Source organism: Coloeus monedula (genome assembly GCF_965178545.1).
Source record: "Coloeus monedula genome assembly, chromosome: 26".
In the NCBI taxonomy this organism is placed as follows: domain Eukaryota; kingdom Metazoa; phylum Chordata; class Aves; order Passeriformes; family Corvidae; genus Coloeus; species Coloeus monedula.
The window spans coordinates 533,090-560,116 of NC_138806.1; the positions used below are offsets into that span (position 1 = coordinate 533,090).

The window sequence follows — 27,027 nt, forward strand, 5'->3', positions numbered from 1 at the left end:
TCACTGGAAGGCTGACCCAGCTTCCCAGGGAATTAGCCCCATAAGCTGCCCCAGCAATGTCCTGTCACCTCAAAGCAGACAAACTTGAAAACAGCAGTGACATGGGACATCATGCCCAGGATGGAGCCGGCAGAAGGCTGCTGCAACCTCTCCAGGCTCCTCTGGCTCCTTCTGCCACGCCAGAAGGTCATACAGCTGCCAGGGAGATGACAAAGCAGCGTCGCAGCTGTCCTGTCCTCCAGGCCTGCCCAGCACGTGCGGCAGGAGCTGTGCAGGTGTCCCATGACCGAGTGAGTTTGTGCTCTCCTTGCGGGGCGGGGGCCACAGGCAGGACCTGGCTCTGTCCGTGCCCCCTTCCCAGGGGTTCCCCACAGCGGGGATGTCGGCTCCCGGTGCGGCCGCTCGCTCCCGGCTCAGACAGCTGTGGATTGCTTGATGCTGTGGAAGCTGACGCGGGTCGGGGAGGTGGGGATGGACATGGCCCTCGCCACGCGGGCGCGGATGGAGTGCTTGTCCTGCCAGCGGTGCCACCGCTTCCGTACGGCCGATCGCACCTGCGCGGGATGAATGAGGGACACTGAGTCATCACGCACAGGCTGTTCAGAGGCACCAGCCATCCTTCTCCTCGGTCCTCCAGCCAAAAAAGCACTAATAATGTCATTTGGTAACAAAACAGGTTAATGTGGGGTAAACTTTCCTGAGCCATCAAAGGTGTGGGAGCATTTGGAGGAGGCAGAGGAAAAAGCTGCCCAAATATTTGGCCCCAGGATTCGCTTCTACTCTCAGCTCCTTTACTTTCTGTTGTTTGTGTTATGGGTAAGAGCCTGGGAGATGTTCTCAGCCATGTGCAATCCACATGTGCATGGGGCTCACCCTGGGGAAGGATTTCCCCAGGATGGGGAGGACCCTGGTCTCTGCTGCACCAAATCACACAGGCGCACCTTGAGAGCATCTGTTCTCCGGGGTGGATCTTCCCCCTCCAGAGGAGGGGATGGAAGCAGCCATTCCTGTCTGGGCAAAATCTGGGGCTGCAGATGTACCTGGGGCTGGAGGTGAAGCAGCAACTCTGATCATCAAAGACCTTCAGATGGGGAATTAGGGACAAGCACCCTCCAAGCCCTGTGCAGCACTAGAGCCTCAGGCTGAACTTGTCTGCTTGCAAGGAAAGGTGTAGACCCCCACAAAACACCCCAGCCCCTGTGCTCACCTCGCTGTTCAGGAAGCAGTAGAAGACAGAGACGAAGAAGCCCTGGAAGGAGACAAGCAGCAGAGTCATGGCCAACAGGTACCCCCAGGCCAGGAGCTTTGGAACAGCCCTGGGGTTTGGGGATGTCTGGTTTTGGGAGGACACAGAAGGGGATGAGGCATCAGCCAGGATGGGCTCCTCCACATGCCTTGGTGAGAGGACTGGGGTAGAAGCCAGTGTGGAGGACCATTACCTGGAAGGACTCCAGAAAGGAGTTGAAGTAGATGAAGACTATCCTGGAGATCTCATCCTCCCCTGGATTGACAAAGAACAGCATGTAGGTGATTCCCAGCAAGGGCAGCAGCACCAGTGTGGCCTTGACTGCTTTCCTAGGGAGAAAACAGGGACCTGAGCTGCTACAGTGCAGCCCTGGGCACAAGGACTCTGCCCATCCCAGCACCAGCATGGCTTGGACTGGTCTGCTGGGACTTGAAAGCCAGTGACTGGGGGAGGACAGAGCCAAGTTGGGCTGTTTTCCAGTGCAATTCCCCCAGGGACTGGGCTGGTTTGAGCACTGGGCCCCTGCTCTGCTTCTCCACCCAGAAAAGGGCAGTGATGAGCAGAGGCCTGACCTTGAGCGGGCATGGAATGATTGCTTGGCTGATCTACAGCTCAATTAAAAAGGAATTAAGGAGGGTATAATAATTCACACCCTTCAACATGGGTTTATGAAAACCTTTTCTCAGGTAATTAATTTGATATCTTGATGAGATTACAAGTGCAGTTTGGGAAAAATCATAGTGCTGAAAAAGAGAGTGTGGGAAGGATTGGGGCCTGGCACCTCATTCCTTTGGATCAGGGGACAAGAACAATGCCAAGTCATCGTTTTTTGCTTAAAGATCCTGTTAATAGACAGATTCTAACAGTAAATGAACACAGGGAAGGTCATTCCTGGAGGGTCTGAGCTGGGCAGGGAGGGGGTCTGGGACCTGTTTTGCATCTCTGACCTGGAGGAGAGAACAGTCCCTGACACAAATGGGCTGATGACATGAAGGAGCTGGAGGGAACTGAGGACAGGAGCTGGAAAGCTACAGTATAGCACATTCCCTGGTGTGGCTTCTGCAGGGGAGAGTCATGGCAGCAGGGGACACATCAGCCTTTTACCATCTAAGGTGAGCAGGAGCCCTCCAGGGCTCTCTCTTGCCTGGTTTAAGCAGGAATGCACAGTTTATAAGTACCAAGTTCTCCATGTCTTCCTGTCCCACAGAATACTTCTGGGAAATGAAAATGTTCTCCTGGCCAAAGGGGATAACCCCCCCCCAAAATGAGGCAAATGCTGGAACCAAAGGTCTCTCAAAATTGCTGACTGGGGCCAACCAGCCTTTTCCCAGAACCTTTATCTTTGCTTACCTCAAGCTGAACCCCTCATCCCCGTTCAATACTCTGTGATGAGGAAAGCTGGCATTTCCCAATCATAGAACCAGAATTTTTCCATTTTCAGCTGAAAAAGCCACCCTCCACCTCAAAACAGCTTCACTTGACCCAGCACACAGAGAGATTCCCCAGTTCCTGCCCACAAAATGATCCAGACAGAGGCAATGATGATGAAGCCCAAAGTGTCTTCTGTTCCCGGTACTTCGGGGAGCTGCTCTGACCGTGCACCTCTACGTTGTCTGCAAAATATTCCCCAGCAGGCAAGGAAGGGTTAAATCTTCCTGCCTTGTGCTGTGGGAGTACTGTCTTCCTCTTTACAAGGAGCTGTTGAGTTGGCATGGATTCATCACTCCTTCCTCAGCCTTTGCTTTTCTGTCAAGCAGTGATTTAATTCTCACCTCCATGCCAGGATTTGCAGCTCCCAGCCCGGAGAGCTCATCAGGTCCCACCACAACAGGCTTTTGCAAAGAGACTCAAATCCCAAGGGTTCACTTCAAAGGCAGAAACAGCCATCCACATTCTACATCACAAGGCTCTCCCTGGCCAGGAGAGCAATCCCAGATTTAATGACCGTGTGCCTCCAAAGAGCATTTGAGGTGCTCTTAGGTATCTCCATGTTTCCATCCCCTTGCTGCCTGGCTAACGGGGCTGTTCCCATGCCCACTAATCATGGGGGAACCCAGTTCCTAGGCTTCCTGCAGGGTCGCTCATGCTCTTACCTGTACTGGATTGTCTCTGACGTGGTTGAAGCTCGAAGCTTTGTCATGAGGATTCGGACAATGTTGAATAGAAAAATGAAGTTGATCTGGGAGGAACAGGGTCCCTGGTTAGTGTCTGCTCCCCCAGCATTTCCTCCCATTTCCTCAGCAACGGGGGGAGGAAATGGGGAAATGGGAATGTTTCCTCTTGAACCTGTTTTACTGCCCTCCATGCACTGTGAGAGCACGTCTGCCTTGGTTGTTTTTAGAACACTTGAACAATAAGGTTTAGGAGTTTAGTCAAGGGATCAGGGCAGCAGGGCACGCCAGGAGATTGCCAAGGAAGGACAAGCACTAGAGAAAGGGCTGAAGGTGAAAAAGTTGGAGGGAAAGGAAGAATGTAAGGTGCAGAGTGGCTGTCATCACAGCCAGGATCTGCCTGGCTGCTCTCCCAGCTGCCTAATTGCTAGTGAGGGAATGGAAAGGCATCCCTAGAGCAGAGCACAATTGAGAGGAATTATCAGTGGCCAGGCTGCCTGATGGGCTGGGAAATGGGAAGCAGGATCAATTATTCTGTCATGCTGGTGATTTTTACTCCCTTGAGTTTTCTCAGGAGGGAGGGAGGAGGAAGGAACAGTTCTGGGGCTTTGTGCATGGCTTTCCCCTGCAAACAGGGGCTGGAGCCCCAGCTTGTGACCCACCACCTCTGCTCTTCTTTGTCCCTCCCCAAAGGACAAAGCCCCATCAAACTGTGCTCCATGTGACCCTTGGTTCAAGCATTGCTGCTCAGCTGGGGGCCAGGAACAGAGAGGTGGAATTGGGATCGGGGAATGGAGTCAAGGATCCCAGGCTTCTGCAAATGCTTGGCAAAGCATCCACCCACACCCAAACAGTGCCAGGGCAGGGATGGAGGGACCTACTGATGCATGTGGGAGTCTGCTGATGGGACATCCCTGTCAAGAGTGAGGTCTCCGGGCTCCTTCTGCAGCCCATCCCAAGCCCAAAATTGCTCAAGGGGCAGTCTGGGTGAGGGGCAGTGTTGCTGTGGGGCAGCAGAACCAGCCCCAGCAGAGTGAAGGTAAAGGAGGGGGCAAGACCCTGTACAGGAGCAGCTGTGTCCCACCTGCACACAGAAGGACTCTGTACTTAGCACACAAGGTCACTTTGCTCTTACCAGAAGCACCAGGATCATGGGGCCTTGGTAAATGTAGTCAGTGTAAACTCCTGCTCGCTTCCCAAACCAGCACCTGCAAGGCAAGGACAAGGGAGGTCAGGGACAAGGGGGGTCAGGGACAAGGGGGGTCAGGGACAAGCCTGCCATGGGAGTGACCTGGATTGATTCCTGTCCTTGCACAGTCTCTGTAAAGTCCCTGTCCGTGAGGTGAAAGCACTAAAACTCAAACTGCAGCAGCCATTGTGGAATATCTTCCCTGGGAACTCAGGAAAAGGGGGTGCATGTGGGAGTGTTTTTGGGCCCCATATGGATGTGGGAAGCAGTTATTGCAGGACAAGCAGGGACACCCTCCTTGCAAAGGAGGTGACTGTCCCGCTCTGCTCTGCATGGGGGCAGCCTCATCCTGGGGGCAGTTCTGGGCACAAGAATATAAGAAAGATCTAAAGCCATTAGAGACTATCCAAAGGAGGGACATGAAGATGGGGAAGGGTCTGGAGGGGCCATACAAGGAGCAGCTGAGGTCATTTGGCTTGTTCAGCTGGAGCAGAGGACACTGAGGTCAGACCTCACCAGGGTCTGCAGCTCCTCCCCATGGGCAGCTCCAATCTCTGCTCCCTGGGACAGGGACAGGACCCAAGGAAATGGCCTGAAGTTGTGCCAAGGAGGTTTAGATTGGCTATCAGGAAAAGGCTCTTCCCCCAGAGGCTGCTGGGCACTGCCCAGGCTCCCCAGGGAATGGTCCCGGCCCCCGAGGCTGCCAGAGCGCTGGGACAGCGCTTCCAGGGATGCCCAGGGTGGGGTTGTTGGGGTGTCTGGGCAGGGCCAGGAGTCAGACTCGATCATCCTTGTGGGTTCCTTCGAGCTCAGGATGTTCTGGAATCCTCCAATCTCACACACACCGGCCCAGGTCAGCTCTGTCCCCAGCAAACCCTGCGGGAGCTCACTCAGGTACATCCCTGTCCTGGGAGCACCGTGTCAGGGCTGTTCCATCAGTGCTTCTGAAGTCAGCAGGGAAAACTATCTCTGGCAAACAGAACGAGCTGCCCTTCATCTCAATGGGCTCCTTTCAACTTCCCACTCTGGGATGAACTCTCAGGTACGTGTTAAGACCTTCATTAGCAGGTGTCTGTGAAAATGGCTCAGGTGGGGGTAATTTAGACCTCTGCTGGTTAAATCCCAGCTCCCTTTAGCAAACATATTGTAGGAGATCTGGTTTAATCTCTTTTTCCCCTTAAAAATCGCATTTGCCTTTTGAGAAGAAGCAAGCAGGGGCAGGGCTGTAGGCACGGCTCATGCTGCAGAGAGCTGAAAGGTGGGATAAAAGAAAGAATGGAAGAATATTGTGCTTTTCTTCCTCCCTGACAGAGTCCCAGACACAGCTGATCCCTGAGGATTTGGGATAGAAAAAGGAATGGGGGATAAGAACAATCAGGCTCACTTCTCGTTGTCATAGTAGAGCTTCCCGACGGCCCAGGCGATGATGATGGGAAAGGGGATACCTGCAGGGGAACACACAGGTGAGTCTCAGAGGTGCAAGGTTGCCACAAAACCACACCACAACGGGGTTTTCTCACACATAATCCCCCCAGTGAGATGATGTGTCCATGCATATCCCATCCTCCTGCTCCTGGCACCCTTTTTGCAGCTCTTTGTGTGCAAGAAGAACTGGAGCAGGGGATGGAGGGGGCATCACTAAACCCTGGGTACTGCAGGGTGAGGGGAAGCCTGGCACTCACACCAGCCGATGCAGATGAACATCCACTTGCGGAGCTTGTCTGTGGAGTAGGTGAGCACGATGGCCGTGTGCAGGTAGCAGCCCTCGCCAAACATCCAGAAAAAGTTGGTGACGTGGAAGTAATTGTAGGCAGCAGTAACCAAGCGGCACCAAACCTGCCAGGAGATGTGGAGCCTGTCGAGCTTTGTATCGCAGAGCAGTGATGCACAGAGCAGCACAGACCCTGGCACAGCGATCAAACCCGTGTTTCTCATACACCTGGGTTGCCCACCAGCCAGCCTTATTTGCCCCCTGAAGTTGCTTTTGTAGCTGAATCTTAGTGACTTCAAACTGAAAGAGAGTAGGTTTAAGGAAGAAATTTTCCCCTGTGAGGGTGGGCAGGCCCTGGCACAGGGTGCCCAGAGAACCTGTGGCTGCCCCTGGATCCCTGGCAGTGTCCAAGGCCAGGCTGGACGGGGCTGGGAGCCACCTGGGATAGTGAAAGTGTCCCTGCCCATGGCAGGGGGGTTGGAACTAAATAATCCTTAAGGTCCTTTCAGACCCAAACCACTTTGTGGTTCTGTGATCTCCAGGGTACTCACACCCCCACCTGCTCAGGTGTGGACTCAGCCTGGCAGAGCTGCACCTACCACGTTGCTCTCGTGCACCTCTGGGTTCATGGTGAGCTGCACCACGAACCACGTGGCATTGCGTAGGATGAAGGCTGTGATCAGGTTCCAGTGGATGATGTTTCTCAGGCACCGGATGCTCCTGGAGAGGGGTGGAACAAGGCACCATCAGAGCAGGGGGACTGGGGACAGTGCTGTTTGTGGAGCTGAGTGTCTCTGTTGGGACCCCAAGGGTGACCTGCTGGGACTATGCCTTGGGTGAGGTAGGCAGGAAGAAGACCAGGAGGTGGAAGGCACCAAGGAGGACCTTCTGCCTCCATAACCAGGTGCTTTAAAAAAGCAACAGAAGAAAAACAACCCTGAGATAGGCAGGATCCCTCCAGCCTGGAGAGCAGTGGCTGTAGGGGAGGAGATGGCAAAGCACAGGGGCTGGGTCCACCCCTGCCTGAGGTGACCTCAAAGGAACAGGGCAGCAGGTTTGTCACTTACCGCAGGCGCATGAAGAGGACAAAGGCCATGAGGAGGGCCCCCAGCGAAACACAGTGGCCCAGGTAGTTGATGATGATGGCGATGTGGTAGTGCAGCTTGCTCCTCCTCTGGCAGGGGGGACATAGGCAGAGGGTCAGCAGTGGCCCCAGTACCAGCACAAACCCACCTCTTCTACCACATCACCTCCGGCAGCTGCACCTCAAATTTTGGGCCCTTTTTCAGGAAATTGGAGCCTGCCCGGGGACAGGCCAGTGGGAATGGAAGGAGATGGGACTAACGTGGGAAGGAGAGGCACCGGCCTGGTTTCACATCCCACTCATACCAGGGCAGCTCAGTGCTGGGACATCCCAACCCATCCTCTGGGGAAGCCCTGCTACAGTTCAGCTGAGCTCACTGGAGTCTTACATCTCAGTTCATCCCCCATTGCCCGGGGGTCGGCTGAGAGGCTGGGATGAATTTGGGCGGAGGGAAGGTGTGAGTGATAATTGAATTAATTGATCACTCCTGCTGTTAGGCACTCAGCCAGGCTGTGAATTAGCAATTAGGTGAGCGACAAAACCATTCCTGGCAATATATATCAGCATCTTAAATACCAGAGTTGATATTAACTGCAAATGAACAACTCATATGTCTTCTCCTCTGTTCAAGGGGTGGCTTTGCCTACTCAGGAGCTTGTAATTCTTGTAAAAATCTCCATTTTAAAATCTCTTTCAGCTTCCTAAATATCTCCATTATTTCACTGCTGCCAGGGAAGGACGGGGTTTTAACTGAGTGCTGTGTGAGGAGGGAGCTGCAGGAGAGTGCCAGGGCTGATCTGTACCCAGAGGCCCTGGGGAGCTCCCACTGCCAACCCTTTTGGATTTTTAATGGAAACGGAAACAGGCGTGGCTTTATTTCTGATGAGGAATAAAAATGCAAATCCAGAAGGGGGTCATAATTGCCACATGCAACTTTATCACTGGCATGCTGCTGCATGCTCAGCTCTCAGCTCCCATGGGCCATTCCTGGCCTGGATGCTGTTGCCTTTCCAAACTCCATCATCTGTCCCTCACCCTCCTGCCAAGAGCCCAGGGACTCCCCAGCTCCTACCTCTTCACTGAGGATCTCCTGGCACTCGGAGTAGTTGACACGTGCTGCCCAGCTCCCATTAGTGAGGCATTCTCTGTAGCCATTATCTGAAAGAGAGGATGCCCATCCAAGGGTTAACACAGCATGGGGATGGGCACAGGATGTGACCTGACTGTCACTAATGCAGGGCACTGGCATCAGGCCAGTGGCATTTTCTGCTTTGAAGGCAGCTCAGCTACTGCCTTGGCCACAATCGCAGAACCCAAATCCTTGGAATATTTCAGACCCGCTCAAGAGCTTTGGGTCTGCACCAGTTCTGCCCTGGGCACTGGGGGACCCCAACACCTCCTCACCATGCACAGGGATGCAGCAGCAGCAGCACCGCTAGTTAGACTCTTCTTCCCTTTCTCTCCGATGTTTGCTTGGGTGATCGTGTGCCATCCCAGGATCTCTGCTGAGATGGCAGCATGAAGTTTCACTTCTCTCCCTGAATTAGGAGCTTTCTTGCCTCCCAGCGAGGACAGGCAAGGCTAATTGGGAAGGAATGGCCACGGTGCCCCAGACACTCTGTGATTGGTGTCGGCAGCGGGATGATGCCAGCACTGGGGTGAGACTGGGCTTCCATTAACAGGAGACCATGAACCTCATCAGGGTGATGGGGTGGGAAGGGCTCACAGACAGGCTCAAGTCGCAATTAATGCAGAGAGGCTCCTACAGCCACACAGGAGGCACCACAAAGCAGGAGCTGTGTCCGTGCCATCCTCCACGGCTGCAAGAATGTGCAGGATGAAAACATTTATGTTTTTTGTGGGAAGCAAGGTGTTTCTTTCATCAAAACCAGCACTTGGGTGGTCAGAAACTCAACCTAATGCTATGAATGGCTGTGGGCACTTTTCATATGCTGTTGCTTCATCCTCTGCTCCCAGCATGTCACTGGCAGTGACAGTGCAGCCACCTGTGCTAGGAGGGGATGAGGTTCAAAGTCCCCCAGTCCTTGCTCAGCTGGGGGCTTCAGACCCCTGTGCCACCCCCAAGGGCAGGGCAAGATCACTCCTTTGCCTTTGTCCCCAAGATGGGGACATCAGCCCCCTCCTCCTCCCAGGAGGACCTGCTTATAAAGCTGCTTCTCTGAACCGACCCTCCCTGAAATCTGGAGTCTGAGGCGCTGTTTTCTCTTCGGTTGATGAACTTTGTTCCCAGAGGTCTATTGTCACTTGTGTCCCAGAACCCTCGCCCGCCGTGTCCCCAGCAGTGCTGCCCCTCTTACTGGTGGTGTTGTACCGGACACCATAGAAGTACTCGGGGCAGGGCCGAGCCACCAGCTGTCCCACCGCGCTCCGGGGCCAGCACGTGCCGATCAGGTCCACTGAGGCGTTGCACTGGGGACCTGCAGGGGTGAAGGGGACAGGGTTAGCAGAGGTCTGTAGATACAAAAATGCTGCTAGTGAGGATTTTCTTGCTATTTTCTAAGTCCGTGAGAGACTTTTCTCTCTCACAGAAGAGGTAGCAGAGTATGTAAACAACCAAACACCTGCAGCCTTGAGAAGTCTTGTTTATGTTATAGTAGAAAAATATTTTGACAATGGATGTTTTAGGATTTTAGGCAATCACCCCAAGGGGGGGCTGATCCTTGTCCAATTAGACTATGAAGAAAAAAGTCTATAAAAGGGTTTGTAAAATAATTAAATAAATCAATCTTTCTGCACAGTTCCTGCCTGCTGGATCTTCTCTCCTCCTCCTCCTCCCTACGGCTGCAGGACAGGGTGAAATACCCTAGGGCCTAGGCCTGCGGTAATAGAGGTCTGTGGGCCACCATGGGCCACTTCCAGGCTGTTGAAAGGTCAGGATTTGCCTGGAGAGCTGGGGCTGCTGGATGAGCTGAGGGGTCACCACAAGCTCAGCCCCCAGAAAACCCTCATGGCAGACACCACACGGGGGCTGTGCAAGACTCGCAAGGGCTGGTTGAGCCATCCTGCTGGTCCTGTCTAAACTACAGGGCTAAGCCCAGTTCTGGCACAAACCTGGTTTTAGACCTGGCTTCCAAGTCCACTTGGGGTTCCCTGGATCTGGTCTCCCAGCCCTGCTCCTTCCTTCAGCCATCACTTTGGTGTCCAGCCCAAGAGCAGGCAATAAGCCAGACTTGCTCTTCCTCAGTGGTGTGTCCAGTCTGGTTCTAAGCCTCTCCAAACATCTCACACCTCCTGGCTGCAAAATCTCCTTCCCAGCCATTCCCGTTGGTCTCTTCCAGTCTTTCCCGGGTAGAAAACTCCGAAGCTGCTGCTTCTATTTCAGATTTCAAGGATTTGTGTGCTTTTCCCAGCTACACAAGTGTGCTAATGTAGGCATTAGGTAGGCCAGATTGCAGGCTTTTTTATGTATAATTTGTGTATATTTAGAACAACATGTACCGTAGCTAAATATGTCCCTGCTCCATCTCACAGTGAGGTCGGAAGCACAATGGCTGCAACATCCATATCCTACAATCCAAGACAAGCAGCAGATGGGTGAGCAGGAGATGCTGGAAGGGGCAGAGCTCAGTCCAAACCACTCCTGGGTACCAGAGAGGTTTGTGCAGCTGGCACAGAGACAGAAATTTCCATTTCCTAAGACAAAACATCCCAATTCACAGCTCCTGGGTGTGAGAACACAGCGTTTCCTCTGCCCCTGGGTTTGTGGTTGATATTTGAATGCCTTTCCCAAAAATTCCTGTGGATGGAGCTGACTAAAGAGTGGCCAAAGAAAAAAAGCAAAATACTATTGATGATGATGATGATGAATGTTCTTATGGAGGAATATTTTTTCACTGATTATCTGAAAATTTGGCTCCTTGTTATTTTGCAATGTTCTCAGAGAAAATTTTCAGGGCTTTCTGTGTCTTCTTCAAATATCTTAGCAAGGGAAAACAACTTCCAAGCGTGTGAGCTGGGAAAGCATCAGAGCATGGTGAGTGTTACCTTCTGCCTCCTGTAGCTTGTAGGGAGAAATTAATTTTAACAGTGACCTTTGCTTTTAGCTTTGCTAATGTGTAGGGTTGCTGTGGCAACCTTCCCTTTAAGTTAACCGTTTTAAGCCTGTACTTTGTAGGAAACGAGGTGCCTTTAATCACGTGTGTCTGTGTCTTTCTGCATCCATTTGAATTTATAGAGCTCCTTCGTTGTTTTGACCGAAGTTTGACAGAGAAATAGAGGGTCACAGTTAAAAATCTTATGATAACATTCATCCATGTAAAGAAAAAACAACCAGTAATTACTTGAACTAAGGACAAAGTTAAATTTCAAGTGCTCTCTCTGTTAGCCAGCCAGGTGAGAAGCTGCGTGAATGTCTGGAACAGGAAAGGCTTCACTTGGCACAACGCAGCACAGGAAAATGGGCTTGCACAGTGCTAATGCCCACGGCAGCTCCTGCCACCCCTCCTGGGCACCTGTGGGGCTGAGCACAAACTCCATTTTCTCCACATCCTCTTGTGCTTCAGTTTCCCTCCTGCATTCCAGGGGCTGTTCTGGGGGACAGACAGAGATTGCTCAGGGAGGACAAACATGAAGAGTGAGGATGATGACTCTCCACCAGTAAAGCAAACCCACAGCAATGCCATTAATAACCAAGCCCAAAAGAGACTTGTGGAAATAACGTGGCCAGACAGAGGTGCATCATTCTGTGATATGTCTGTTCAAGGCTGGATTTAGTATCTCCACCTTTCTCCAAGGCACTTGGTGTGATGCTGCTTGGCACTCCCAACAGAGTACGACAGGATCCCACCAGACACCAAACCCAGTGGGTCCCACCAGTCCCACCACAGGGAAGGTGGGATGCAGCAGCATCAGCAGGAGCTCAGCCCTCCTCGTCCCATGGGTCAGGGTGGTGCTGTGGAGTGACATTTGGGTCTGGGGCTGCAGTCAGATGAGGAGAGGCTCAGCCAGGCTGTCGGATGCTCCTGGACCTCTGCCTGTGCTTCACCCCTGTGCCGCCACTGGCAGCATTTGGAGCTCTGTCCCACCAGGTTTTAATCTAGTGGGGGGCTGTAATATTTTTCCTAGGCTCACACTGAGAAAGGCTTGATGAAGAAAAGCTGCAGAAAGCAGATGCTGCTCTTTCTACTCTCTCCAGCACACAGAAAACAGAAAAAAACCCCTCCTGATGGGGAAGGGATAAGTAAAGCAGTAAAGACAAAGAGTGTCATGAGGGCTGCAACATCCCCTTTGCCCAGCACAACCCTCTGCTGCAGCTCCTCCCCAGTGGCAGCTGGCATTTAGAGCAGTGTTTGGCATGGAAATGATATGTATCAGTATTAAATGCTTCCCTGCTCGGTGGCCCATCCGTGTTTGCAGGGGGATTATTCTCCAGGTTCTGCACACGTGTGCTCCAGCTTCTCAGCTCCACTGCTGCACAGGTTTGGTCTTTACAGACTTATAGCAAGAAAGGTCAATGAACTTCCTACCTGCACTCAATCCCCCTAATGTGGCTTCTTCCTACACAGAAACATGGTGTTTGGAGGAGGAAGGAGCAGGCCCTACTTTGAGACAACGAATGTGGCACAGGGGAAGTCAGTCCAATCCCTTCTCACCCTATTGCCTTTGGGTTGTGCTGCTCTGAAGCAATATAAAGCATTTACTTTCCTCTGAAGAAAAAACTGTCTGTCCAGGGACTTACACTGAGACAACTCTATCACAATAACTGTCTCAGGGTAACTGTAGCAATCTCCCATCTGCTTCTATAAAACATCCTTCTCCAGCCTGCTTTCACCACTCGCAGAGGCCTCCCAGATGGCTCTGTGCTAAAGCCATAGAACTGTACGAAACCCAGCAGGGTAGAGCTCTCCACTCCCAGCTAATCTGCCAAAAGATTTTGAGCAAATTTAAAGAGGATGGAGCATGTTTCTTCTGGTCCAGCAGTACCAGATGTGTGGCCACTGTGCTCTTGAGTTGGTGCCAGGAGGTCTGAAGTATTATCATACCATCAAGCCATTGCTGGGATGCTCTGAAGAGGAGTAAAGCAAAGGCTGTGCTGATAAGCACATCTTGCAGTACACTGAGCAGAACTGTGCACCAGCACAATGTCCCAGTTTGCTGCTGTGCACAGACATAACTCTGACTGGGGGAAGGGTGAAGCCTGTCTCCCCTTCTGCAATGCAAAGGGGCCAGGAGAGATGATGGAAATCTGAATTACAGGCTCATTCCCGTGGCTGGGAGTGATGGGGTTATTTATCTAAGGTGTCTCAAGAGGCTAACAGCTGAAAGTTGTTAACTCATATCTAACTCACTAACTCATAACATAACTACCTGTCCTGAGCTCTCATTCAACCACAGTTATCTCTATCCAGCCCTGATGTCCTCTGTGACCGCATTACTGCTGCTGCCTCGAGCCTCTGGCTCCCTGAGAGCGTCCCTGGTGTCTCTGCTGCAACATTTGCATTTGGCAATCAGAGCTTCATCTCCACATCTAATCAAAATACAACTCACTGTGATGCCTGATGCATCAACTGCAGCCAAACCACAAAAAGCTCTTTGTCCCTCCCAGGCAGCTCCACCACAGTGGTGAAGCACAAGCAGCCATTTCACACCTTACTGCCCCAAAACAAGGGCCTTTGGGGGATGCTTGTACTTCCAGGTGCTGATGTGCCAGGGAGGGGTGGCTGGGTCCAGCTGTGGAGTCACTTGGATGTTAAATGCTTGAGTAGCACCTTGAAGCATTGAGGGAAATGGCACTGGGGGACAATTTATATTAAAGTGGGGTAGAAATTGGGGTGGTGGAGCTGTTTGCCTTCCCTCTGGGCAGGGGTGGGTGCTCAGGATGGCTGGGAGCAGATGCGGCTACCTCAAAGTAGATCCTTGCTCACACCCTACCTCCAGCACTGCTTTTGGCGGCATTGGGGGCTTCTATTTACCTTTGTAAGACCAGTCCTTAAAAAATCCCCAGAAATCTTCCCAAGCATTCAAACTCCACAATCCTTGGTGTAAAATAATTACCCAGGCTAATTAAGCATTATGATAGCTATGAGTCTTTGTAATGAATTTTTGGCTTGTTGCTGTAAATAAAAGGCACCAAACCTGGCTTGTGCTGTTGGTATCTGATGCATCTGCTCAATGTTATCACTTAAGATGGTCCAGGTGCAGCTTTACAGTGTATATGTATATATGTATATGTATATATGTATATGTATATATAATGTAGAGGGTTGTGTTTGGGACTTACCTTTTTCTCCTGACATGAACCACGGAGTGTTTGGAGTTGTGTTATAACCAAGGGTGGCAGGAAGTGGTTTATTCCCTGGGGTTGGCTGGGATTTGGTGGTGGGTGAGTGAAGCATCACAACCCCTCCCTGGCAGAGTTTTCCCAGCAGAGCCTTCTAGTTTGGCCACAGTTGAACAGAGCCTCTGGCAGCGACTTCACTGCATCCAGTCCAAAGTACAGTTTAACTGCTGTAGCTGCTGCTCACACTGGGGTGTGCCAGGACGTAGTTTCCTACTGGAAACCCTCATCATCTTCCCTCCTCCACTACAATAAAATCTATGAATATCAGTGAGGTGCTACTGACATCCCTGTTTCCCAGATGATGGAGCAGAATGGCTTTATCGACACCAGTATATATTTTAACCATTAGGATTTTCCATATAGATGAGAGTTTTGTTTCCCAAACCTTCCCAACACCGTGTATCTCCCTCAAGTCCCTGCCAAGACTCATTGCTGCATCTCTAACCCCTGCTCAGCTCCTTTATTAATATTTCTGCCTCGGTGGGAGAGATGCCAATGAGACTGAAAAGAGTGGCTGATGTTAATTTGACCTTTATGAATTTAAATTCCAGGCTCACCCCAGGGGAGTCAATGAGTGAATGAAAGAGCAGTGGCACGGGGGCTGCTGGAGCAGCGTCAGCGCTTTGGGAGCTGAGCTGGAGTGGGTGGAAAGGCTCTTGGTCAAATTGTCACCCACTGTGAAAGGTGTTACCAAACTTGTCTGATAGTGCCTGTGAAGGATATGTTCTCATCACTCACCGCTCCTCAGCCACAGGATTTTGCTGTATCTGGAACAATTAGATTTGCCTTATTTGATGCAAAGCTAAGCCCCCTTTCCCACTTGAAAAAACCTTCAGTTAAAAACCCCCAGACATTTCTTTTTTTCTGCTTCGCTTTGGTGCCACTTTTCTTTGCTTTAGGTGAACTGGCATTGGCATGAAACATTTCTTTCCTGACAAAGAATTTTCTGTGCTCTCCTCTCTCCTGAGCACACACATGAGATTGAGAATAAGAATTCATTGTGATAACAAGCTTAAAGGAGTGGATCATGCAGCCAGGACCAGAGGGGGATGTGAGCAATTGGTTGGCAACTCCTTGGGCTGATCCAGGCTTGAGAGCTACAAATGGCAGAACAACCCCTTGAGAGTGCTCCAAGCTTGCTCCGTTAGAGTGCTTTCTGCTGAGCTGCTTTGGAAAAGCCTCGTTATTAATTAGGAAGAGCCTTTCCCATATGCTCAGATTTCCCCTTCCTTCCCCAGGGAAGTAGTCCTGCAGCTGCAGGGAATGCTTTGCCCTGGTGGATGAAACGACCTTGTCCCTCCCTGATGGACTTTGTGGCAGGGCGAGAAGCAGCTGCACACAGATCCTGGGGAGTTGAAATCATCAGCCAGAGAAATCCATGGTCTGAGTCAATCCATGGGCTGGGAGCCCTTGGGACAGCACCTATCCACCCCAGACAAGGGATGCTGATCCTCATTGCATTCCATTTCAAGCCTGATCTGAGACTTGCTTGGCTTGCAGATGCTTGGGGGTGCAGCTGACCCGGCTTCCTGAAGGCACCATGTTGACCTCAAGTCCAGCCTGATATTCCCTCTTCACTGCTACTGTGGGAGGAGCTTTCTAATGGAGCATCCAGCTGTGCCCCTGTGTCCCAGTCCCGCCCAAAATCAGGGGCTCACTGAGAGGAAGTTTTGATGGATACCTAAACTATCAAGCTGGAGCATCACACCTGTGCAAAGAGCCTGAATTCCTGGGGATATCACCCTGCACTGCGGACTTGAAGGAAGATGGGTAAATCCACGGTGATAAGAGGGCAAGACAGGAGAGCTCTGTGAGGCTCAGCTGCTCCATGTCCTGGGATGAGAGTTTGCACCACCTGCACCCCTGAGCCTGGAAAGCATCACCCCAGTGTGCCTCCACCCCACTGCCATGGCAGAGACCTTTCCAGCTCAGTGCACATGCCCAGAGAGCGCTGGCACGCTGGTGACATCACTGTCCAGCCACACATCCTCCTTAAAACGGAGAGATTAAGGGACTGCTGACCAGGGAGAGCAGGAGAGCCCATGCTGGGCTGTGCTTCGGAGGAGGGAGGCTGCACACAGGCACAAGGCAGTGCCTGTCCATGCATCCAGCAGATCCCCTGCCGAGCCACGCGCTGGGGGACTGCTGGGCTCGTGTTATCAGCATGTGCTATCAGCATGTGTCATTTCCCAAGGGTTGTGAAGGCATTAACAAATTAAGTCTCAGGGCCCTGCTGCAATTCTAATTAGCATCATCCTAACAGCTCTTCATGTTAAATAGCCTCAAATCAAAGTTTCCAGTTTAGTAAATATCCCTCCGCAGGAATCACTGACTCCATCAGGCAGGGCCTAAATGGACTCCAAGGACCAGGGCTGGCGCTGAGTTCTGCTTCCCAAGCAGACATAAGACAATTAGTTTCACCTCTACCTTTTGTTCTAAGCCCCCTCCTCCAGCTGGAAGTGGCTCTCACGTGTGCCAGCCCCACTCAAATTAATGAGTTGCTCAGGAATTGCAGGTTGGATGTCTAGAGACAATGGACAATTTGCAAATCTGAAGCCTCATGTTCTCCTCTCTGCCGGAGATCGACAGTGAGGTGCACTAAATCCTGCTTGGATTCAGGCTGATAAATCCCCACCGAGCAGAGCCCAATCCTTGCAGAAAGCAGTGCTCGGTGCTTGAGGATGGTGGTGATTCCAGGGCAATCCATCAGCAAACCACAGCACAAATTCTCCCCCCTTTCTGACCTCTCCCGGGGGCTTGGGAGGTTCCAGCAGTGGGTGGAAAAGGCCATGAGCTGGGCAGGAGGATTGTCTGGGACCTGCATGCTGCCCTGGGTCAGGATTTATCACAATTTAACACGGCCAAGGACAGGCCCTCACTGAGCAGAGTGATGAAACCTTCAGCGAGCAAAGCACATGAGCGAGGACCAAGTTTCTTGTCCGACCAGACATCGAGGCATTGCTATTCCACAGGCAGCTTTGCTGTCCCCCAGCTTTCTGCCTCCACCTCTTGGGCTTGGGATGCTTCTTGCAGGGCAATGGTAGCCTGGGTTTGGCCAGACACTGGATCAGCTGGTGCCAAGACGGGATTTGTTAAGAAAGAGCTGTTAATGCTGCTGTTAATGGGTGGTGGGCAGCCATCCCTCAGCTCTGGGTGCTCATGGCCATCCCTTAGTGCCCGGTCCTGCGGCCATTCCTCAGTGCCCAGTCCCGTGGCCATCCATCACCCTGACAGAGAGTTCCTTGGTGCCCTCTCTGATTCTCATTCAGTCATGGAAAATCAACACTGCAGCATCCCAGAGCTGGGGAGAACTTTTCTCCTTGTCCCTGTGAGCTCCACTCCCTCTCACACTTCTCCTCCCCCAAAACTTGTCACTGAACCAGACCTGTCACTGCTGAGGTGACATCCAAGTCACATTCTGAATACAGGCTAAAAGCCATTTTTGGCACAAGCCCTGACCTGATTGGATCGAACCCATGTACAATGTTGAGTAGGCGTGGGCTGTCCGTGACCCTGCTGCTCCCACCCAGCAGGGCTGAGCCAGCCCTGGCCACAGCCATGTCCCCAGAAGCTCTTTGTGACTGGTGGCCTCCCAAAGTGCTCAATGGCACCTGTGTAGGAGTGCTGGGGGACAGAGGCTGGCTAAGCCCTGAGCCATGGTGGCCACACTGCACTGGTGATGTGGTCTCCACAAAAAGTCAAAATCCCCAGTCATCATCCCTGGGCAGGGGGATGGTAGAGGGGTGGACACAGGGGCCAAGGTCCTGGTGCCCCTGGGCATGGCAGAGAATAGGCAGCCAGCCCTGATGTCTCTTTGTCCATCTCCCTTCTACCCAACAGACATTTATTTTCTGTGTTTTCATCTCTTCTGAGATCTGCACTTTCTACCTGCCTCCACTGTCACCCTGCAAAGAGGCTGCAGCAGCACCAGCAGAGGCCTGTGATGCAGCCTCTGCACATCCCACCTCCCCAGAAAGGATCCATGCAGCAGCAGATGAGCCCAGAGACACCTCTGACACCCTCTTCCACCCCAGGGGGTGGCTCGAGTGGGCTGGGGATGGGGGACACTCACCAGTGTGGTTGGTGACAGGCGGCAGGCTCTCGCAGTACTGCTCCTGGATGGAGGCTGCCACCGGGCTATCCCAGAGGAGAAACGCCTGGATGGGGAGAGAGCAGGCAGGGGCAGGGTTATATGTGCGATATGCTGCTTCCCCCATCCCAGATGCCTCCTTGGGTCAGAGCTGAGCTTGCCCATGTCTTGGTGGGTACTACCCCCAAAGCTGCACAATGGACACGTACCCATTTTCAGGATGGTTTCCCAGGGAAACTGTGCTGAGGAACTGCTCACCTGCCGATCCTCTCCTGCCTCAAACATCCCCCTCAGCAAACCCTCCTGCAGCCCTTGCTGAATTGTGGAACCTCTGCTATTTAGCATTTTAATCAACACTTTTGGGTTTTGCATCTTTGAATCCTGAGAGCAGACAGGGGAAATGATGAGCCTGACACCACGCACTGATTTTCAATCCCTTATTGAAATCACAGCCTTGTAAGCTGTCAGTGGGAAGATGTTCATACATGTCCTTAAGGAGATCTGATCCACAGACAACCAGATCTGGCTCAAGCCTTTTTTTCAGGAGAATTGTCACCAAACAGCAACATTCCCACTGAGTCAGAAAGCACTGATCAGGATCTACCCAGCTCTGCTAAAACTCTGCACGAGGAGCTATTTTGGAAAAATGATTATTGAATTATTGTGCCTTTGCAGGAGTTTGGGGAAACTAAAAGTGAGAAAGGCAATTGCCAGGATGAAGGCATTGCAAGGATGGCAGAGGGATAGTGCTGTTGGTCCCAGGGCACACCAGGGTGCCAGGTGAGGGAAGGAGGGGACCTGATATTTTGCAGAACACAGATTTCTGCACAAGCAGCTGCCCACTCTCTCCTCCAGCTCAGAGAAGGGTGACACAGGCTTATCCCCTCTGCTCCAGGCACCAGCACTAATGGTGTATAAGGCCCAACTCCACTTCTTTCACCTTCAACGACTGAGCAAACTCTCTGGAGACAAGTCACTGATTAAATGGCAGAGCTGCGCCCCAAAATACATCACATACAGACCCCTTGGGAAGAGGCCCTGAGCCTGAAGGCAGGAATGGCTGCACCTCCCCTGCTTGCAGGCAAGCTCCCAGCTCCTTGGGGAAACAAACTCTGCCTTCCCCATCAGCCAGGCTGATTCCTAGTGCCTGAACCCCCTTCCTGAGTGCCATTTACCTCCCAAACTGCTCTGAGCAGGCAGAAGATGTTCCTCCTCTTGCCCTTGAGCCGCAGAAACACTGTCTGCTTTGCTGGCACACCCAGCCATCCCCATGCCTTACCAAGGCATGAGCAGAATTTATTCACACACAGAGACAAGCTCAGCACCCACTTGCTCTTTTCCAAACAACTGTTTACTGCCTTGGGAAGCTGGTTTTGACAGCAAGAGAGATGTCAGGCAGACATATAAATGGAGCTGAGAATAGCTCCCTTGTTGTGACTGCTCCAGATGGCACAGGGGATCCGGCAGCTCAACCCTGCCCCGGCGCGGGCACTGCTTGGAGCTCCTGGGTGCTGGTCCTGCAGGAGCCCAGCACCTCCTGAGTCTCCTTTCAGAAAGCTGAGATCCCCCAGCCTCCAGACAGGGAGGAATCAAGGTGTAGGGGGTCTGCTCCCCTCTGTGTTTATGCCTGCAGCTGGTGCCCACCGGACCTGGTGGCTCTTGGCATGGGCAGCTGGGACAGAAGGGTTCTGCCCAAAAGGGGCTGGGATGGTTCATCCACTTGAACAGGCTTTCAAGTGTTAATTGGATGTGTTTCTCCTAATCCCAGCCTGCTCCAGCCTGGCAGTGCCCATTCTCCTTCCAGACACAGGGAGAGGTCTTGGCGCTGAGCAGCACATGGACCAAGCCACGGCCAGAGAGGGGTGTGGATGGAGCAGTCACTGGCTCTTTGCAGGCTTTGTAAATGAGCTGAAACAGCTACCGGAGGAAGAAAGAAAGGAAAAAAAGGATCCCCAGAACAGAACTAATACTAAGAGCTTCTTTACCAGGCTCTGACTCTTGTCTCACACTGCAGTGTGGCCAAAGCTCTTGACAGAGGCAGAGGTTTTGTCCTGCTCCTGTCAGCCTTTTGAGGGGAATAAACAGGGGGAGGGGGCAGCTGCAGGGGGATTTGTCCGAGTCAAAAACATTCTGATCTGGCACTTGCTGGTCACTGTCTCATCTGCTTTGCTCTTTGTGGGTTACTGCAACCCCTCCCCATGCTTTGCAGAGAGAACAGGTCAAAGCTCTGTCCTTGAAGAGCTTTGTGTGCCAGAGCATCGCTGCCGTAAGATGCCACATGGTGCCCAGCAGGGCCTGGCCTGGCTGGGCTGGAGCCAAGCTCACCTCAAGAGCCCTGACACAGCAGTAGGTCGTGCTCAGGCCAGAGAGGGGCCGTGTCCCTCTGCCCTCCCGGCCCTGCCTTCACACAGGCCATGGCAGATCCTGCTCTGCAGGCAAGAACACCTCTATGACCTCCCTCAGCCTGCCAAAATCCTGGAGAGCCTCAGCTGAGCACGCAGCTGCCCGGGAAGGAAGGCAATCTGCTCCTCTGGAAGCAGCCACTTCACACAGTGCTCCCAGTCAGCCCGGGGAGCTGCTCCCACAGGGATGGAGGATGGTTCTGCTGGGAGCTGCACAGGCCTCACGAGGGCCTGCACTCGCAGCAGCTTCTTCTCCATCAGGAGCCACCAGTGTCTCCCCTGCTGCTGCCTCAGCATCTGCCCAGCTCCCTTCCAGGCCCTGTTTTATACACAGGGATGGTTCTGGTTTAACCTTGGACCTCACAGAGCACTGGCTCCTTTCTTTCATCCCCACATTTTCTGTAGCAGGACCAGCCCCCCACCCCAGCCCCAGTCCTCACTGCACAGCTCAGACACCAAAACCTGACACTGCTCCCATGTTTCCTGCATCCCACACACAGCAAACATCTGCTGTGGTCAGTGTCCCACCACCCACCATGCCAGGGCTGTCCCAGAAGGGAAACTGAGGCATTGAGGACCACCTGCCTCAGGTCACTCAGGTTGTGGGGCACCGTGTGGGGCAGATCTCTGTGATCTGGACACACCAACCACATCCTGGTGCCACCAGGGCTCCAAGAAAAACACGGAGGTTTTCGGAGCTGTACCTGTGCCTGTGAGGGGACAGGGTGGTAGGTGCCCTCGGCCAGGAGATGCAGCACAGTGACTGCAACAGCGCCAGCTCATCAGCACTGGGGTCTGGCTGCTGCTGTGGGGGTGAGCAGCACAGTCACACACACATGGCATCAGTCTTTGTGACCCGCCACTGACCTGGCAGAAAAATTCAATTAATAACAATTAGGAATTAATGTCCCCTTGCGGTGCTTTCGCTCTACAAAGTGATCCGTGGATACTAATTAATACATTCACATCCAGCTGCAACATCACCCCCTGCACTGTGCTACCCAGAGACAGGCCTGTCCCCCCCGCCCTGCTATCGTATTGCCTCAAACAAGAGGGGATCTGCACGGCAGGAAGGGCTGACAGCTCTGAGCAGGAGATAGATGGCTCGTAGCCTAATTAGCAATCTCGGTGGTCCAGTGCCGAGGGGCTGTAATTGGAGAGCGGAGTGATTAGTGGGATTGAAGCTTGGGACGAAGCCGTGGGAGACAGGGGCTTTGCACAGAGCTGGGGAAGGCAGTGGGAGCAGTGGACAGTGATGGCCATGGTGACCTTCCCGGGAGGGGGGACAACACCAGCCGCCCTGGAGTTGTCCTTGCTGTAGGGACCTCTCTGACCCACCAGTGCTGCTCCCTGGCTTGGCTGGGCTTGCTGCCCACTACAACACTTGGCGTGGAAGAGGAAAGACCTCCTGGAACACACGGGCAGGGAAGGGCTGAGCAGCTGCTGCCCTGGACCTTTGCTGAGGTTCCCTGGGGCATTAGGCTGGGATGGAGCCTGTTCTTGGCTCTGAGCCTGCAGCAAAAGGTGCCAGACTTTGGGTGTTAAATACAATGAGTGTTAAAAGAGCTGGATGCCAACCTCCGATGGCAGAGCAGCAACAGTGGAGCGGGAAGGGAGCAGCATGTCCTGCCAGGACCGCAGCTGGTGGCTGGAGGCGGCCTGCAACAGCCTGACTGAAAGGGCTGCCCCTCAAATGTGCTCGGAGGTGCCTCCAACCCACCGTGTCCCCTGCCTTCCCTGCAGGGCATCTCTTTGCCTTTGTCTCCTCTGACTTCCAGGCACTGTTTTCTGCAGCTGGGCAGCTTCTTACCTGCTTCACCTTGAGGGCTTTCACTTGGAACAGTTTCATCCTCAGTTCAACCCACAAATGAAATCTCCAGGCAGTATCTGGTCCATGAAGGACCCTCTTTATGCCCCTGTCTCAGACGTGGCAGGAACCTGCTTTGCCGCCCATGATCTCAGGGTTCCTCCAAGCCCCTCTGCTGCCCTACCAAGCCCCCGTTGCTCCTTCATTGCTTTTCCGAAGCCCCATCCCAAGCCCTGTCAGCATCAAGGCATCAAGGCAAAGCTCAGGCAACGGAACAAGGCTCAAAGAAAGAGCCACGGGGGCATTTTCTGTGGCTGATGTTACTCAGGGGGAGAGCAGGCAGTGAGAACATCTCCATCTGGCATTAAAATCTGCAAGTTTATTAATTTATCCATATTAGAGGGCCAGTCCCTGTGGTGTGTAGACAGGAGCTTTGGTGAGAGTGTTTATTCTGTTTGGAGTATCTCTCTGAGTGTGCTGGATGCAGATCCTAACAAAAGAATATCAATCAGGGCTAAATGAATGCCCTGTAAAACCTGATTTATGAGCAGTTAAAGGTTTTCCTGGATTAAGCTCTGGTCTCCCTCCCTTGCCATAAATAATTCAGACTTCATTTATCTGTGAAGAGAGACATGGATTTTTGGGGGCTAGTGAATTACTAGTGGCATTTGGGTATTGGAAGCTAAAGGCACAAACAAGCTGGGGAAGGGGACACAATCCAGGCAGCTCCTATGGGATCTGTGACAGGCAAAGGCTGCTGAGGAAGATTGGAGTGATGGATGCAAGCCTGGGGGAGGGCTGTTTTTCTAAGGCAATTGTATTAAACTCTCCTGCAGATTGTACATGTGGAACTCCTGTGCATTGACAGGTATTTTCATTTTGGGATTGGACTTTTTTCCCTCCAGCTCTGTCCCAAAACCCACATCTTGACTGCTCCAAACCCCCTCCTTCACCCATCAACTTTTTAGGGTTGCGCCCTGGGATGAACATCCACAGTTTAACTGCCCCATCATTTTTTTCCAGTTTATTTGCATTCACAACTCAGGAAAGCTTGGCCACACCAAAGCCGCATCTGCCACCGCCTTTCCAGGGTGGATAGTGCAGATTTCAGGGTGGAAGAGGGACTGTGACATGCAAAATGCCAACCCCCTTTGCCCTTGGCCATCGGAATGGAGGTGACTGCTCCTGGGTGGGTGGCTGTGGATAAAGCAGGACACCCTGCAGAGAAGGAGGGTCTTTTTGACCAGCTCCGAACACAGTTAGGGAAAAAAGGAAAAACAACAGATTGGCCCCGGGTGCCTTATTCCATCTTCAGAAAGAGCCACCCTCTCCTGAATGACAGCTCTGGGGTGTTGGACAGTGGCTCCTGGGCTCTGCTTGGTGAGGGAACCCCATGATTTGGGGGTTGATTTGTGCTTTCTTTGGGTTCAAAAATTGTTCTCACAGACAAAGCCATGGATGCCTCTCCAAACTGCAGACTCAATCGCAGCTTGAGCTTGTCACTTGCAACGAACTTCTGGGCCAGCCTTGTGCAGGATTTTGGGTGAGCAGAGATGGATTTCAGGGCAGGGTAGTGCAGGATACTCTCATTGTATTCCTACATATTCATCCTATGGTGATGGAGCAGCTATTCTGGGAACAGGCTGTGCCTTTTCCATTCACTTCTTCGCTGAAGATGCAAAACCACAGGGATGATTTCACACCCACTGAATCAACTCCAGCTTTTAAGGAAAGTGAGGACTGGAAGAGATCCCCAGGGTCAGCATGTCCTGCGACCGCAGCTCTGCATCTTATGCAAGGATTGGAGCATGGAAGGGGCAAGGGATGGGTTTTGGGCTTATTGCTGCTGGAGGTGGTCAAGTGAGAGGGGAAATTATCCCACACCTGGCATCAATCTCTGATTTTTCATAAAATGCTTTTGCAGTTTTATCAGCCCCAGAAATATCACTGGTTCCTGACAGAGCTGCAGGTAAGCTGGTTTATTTTAATCAGTTTTTTAGTTTGTTTAAATGACTTGCAGCATGCCAGGGAGCACTTGGCAGCAAGTTTGGCTGCCTGTCTCCTAGTCTGTCTATCTGACCCCCTGAGGGATGTCTATCCAGTAAAGCAACACGGGCAAACCGATGCTAAAGTGGAGGTGCTGGCCAGGTGCACGGGGAACACCTAAACTGTGCCAGCCCAGTATTTGCAGGGGAGGTTTGTCCCTGCTGAGCTCTGTGCTAGAGCTGGGCTGCTGCAGGTCTCTGCACTCACAGGCTGGATGCTGCTGCAGGTCCACCTGGATGCAGGGATGCACTTACTTACAGCTGGGTTTCATGGCCCTTTAGCCCATGCTGTCCCCAGGAGAGGGTTGGGATTGTTCTGGAAAAGGGTCTGAGTTTTGAATACATGTATTTATATGGAAAAATAGACAGCTTGACTGCAAAGGGGGGAGTGTTGTAGATTGGCTGTTTCCTTTTGGAGCCATCTGGGAGAGGCTTCTCTTTGCCTGGACTGGTTTTTGTGACCCCCTCCCAGTCCCAGCCCCAGCACAGGGGTGGTTTTGTCTCAAACTCTGGAAGATTTTTGAGGACTTGTTGCTCCAGCTTCACGAGGAGAACATCCTTGGGGAACATCTGGGGATGGCGAGGGAATCCCTGAGCCTAAGGAGCTTTGACAGAGGATGGGAGCTGTGTCTCAGTCAGCACCTTTGGGCTTCTTTTGGACCACTTTTTGCTCACAGTGCTCAGGAGCTGTCACACTCACATGGCTGTCCCCACCAGAACCTGACCTTACTGCACTGGGTCTGTGCTGTCCCCACACACTGGCCAAGAAGAACCTGGGCTGGGGGAAAAGATCCTGCCCTGTCTCAGCTTTGTTTCTTACATCAGACCCAAACAAAATCTGAACCAGGGAATATAACAACAAAAGAGCTCCTATAAATCCTATCAATCAGGCTTCGTGGGCTGCAGCCATAGGAGAGAGCAGCTGCTCAGAAGAGGAGCTTTTAGAGGCAACATCAACTTGGCAGGGAGGTCTCCTGCTGCACATCAGCTCTTCTCATCACTTAGGTGAGAACTTTCCTGGCACAGAGGTGCAGCTGATGGGCACAAGTGAGGTGCACAGTGGGGTGAACAGTGGGGAGCACAGCCCGCGGGGTACGAGCCACAGTGGTGCTAGTGGGGAGGGCTGTTATAACTCTGCTGTCCCAGCTGGGCCACTGAGACACCATTCTGCAGCCAGCCAGGCAGATTTGCTCTTTTACCACTCCTGACACAGAGGTTTTATCAAAAACCTGATCATTTTGTTTAGCTGCCATTACAGACTTGTTCAAATAAAATTCAAGATTTCACTGGAAACCTCTTCGTCTCGTTTGTCCAGGGCTTGGGATTTAAACGCGCTTTGGGCTGTGAACTGTTCCCTCCTTGATGAGCCCTCAAGGAGGAGGAATATTGCTTCTGACAAAGCATTTGCATGTTTTGCAGAGCTGCAAAATTAGCAGTGGCTACAGTTCCACAGCGAGCAAATTAGAGAGGAAAAGTCTTGTGCTTTGCAGGTGCAGAGGGGAAAAGGAGAAGATCCCTTAGAAAATTAATTATGGGGGTACAGTTGGGCTCTGCATTTGTGTTGTCCACATCCATCACACCCCCGGAGTGGCCACCCTCTCCCAGCAGCCTGGGAAACTGGTGGCAGCTGGTTTCACTGGGCGGTACAAGGCTGGGAATCCTGGGCTGAGCTCAGGAGGACCTGGCTGCAATTCTCCCCCACTTTAATGATCCTTTCACTCACTTCAGCCCCCCTCCCCGACAGTTTTTGAGCATGACGAGCTCTTGCCAAGCCCAGTGCCTTGACTGGAGGAATTCTCCCGAGGGCCCTTTGTATTGCGGTTTCTCTTTTTACTTTTCCCTTCAAAGAAATTGAAAAGTCACTGCGGAGAAGGCGGGCGGCGCAGGGCGCAGGGGTGATGGGGAGGAGGCAGAAGGGCCCTTGTGGGAGAAGAGGACTTAAAGCATCTTACCTGCAGGAGGAGGAGGAGGGCAGGACGTAGGCTGGGCACCATCCTCAGCTGCCCCTGCGCCCAGCTCCCCGGGGCATGGCTGGCAGCGTC

At 52.5% G+C, this 27,027-nt stretch overlaps 1 protein-coding gene across 2 annotated transcripts; it reads right to left on the reverse strand.

The window, feature by feature from the left end:
* Positions 1-413: 413 nt before the first annotated feature.
* Positions 414-26,979, reverse strand: CRHR1 (corticotropin releasing hormone receptor 1; the record flags this gene model as incomplete). 2 transcript variants are annotated; one of them, XM_082297173.1, is made up of 13 exons in its annotated part: positions 414-554; positions 1,208-1,249; positions 1,440-1,575; positions 3,340-3,425; positions 4,493-4,565; positions 5,931-5,991; positions 6,229-6,382; positions 6,857-6,977; positions 7,325-7,431; positions 8,414-8,499; positions 9,660-9,779; positions 18,714-18,798; positions 26,938-26,979. In XM_082297173.1, the coding sequence occupies 13 exons, from the start codon at positions 26,977-26,979 to the stop codon at positions 414-416; spliced, it is 1,254 nt and encodes a 417-aa protein (XP_082153299.1). The 2 variants fall into 2 exon arrangements, with proteins under 2 accessions (XP_082153299.1, XP_082153298.1); XM_082297172.1 differs by having other exon boundaries at positions 8,366-8,499.
* Between the last annotated feature and the right edge of the window lie 48 nt (positions 26,980-27,027).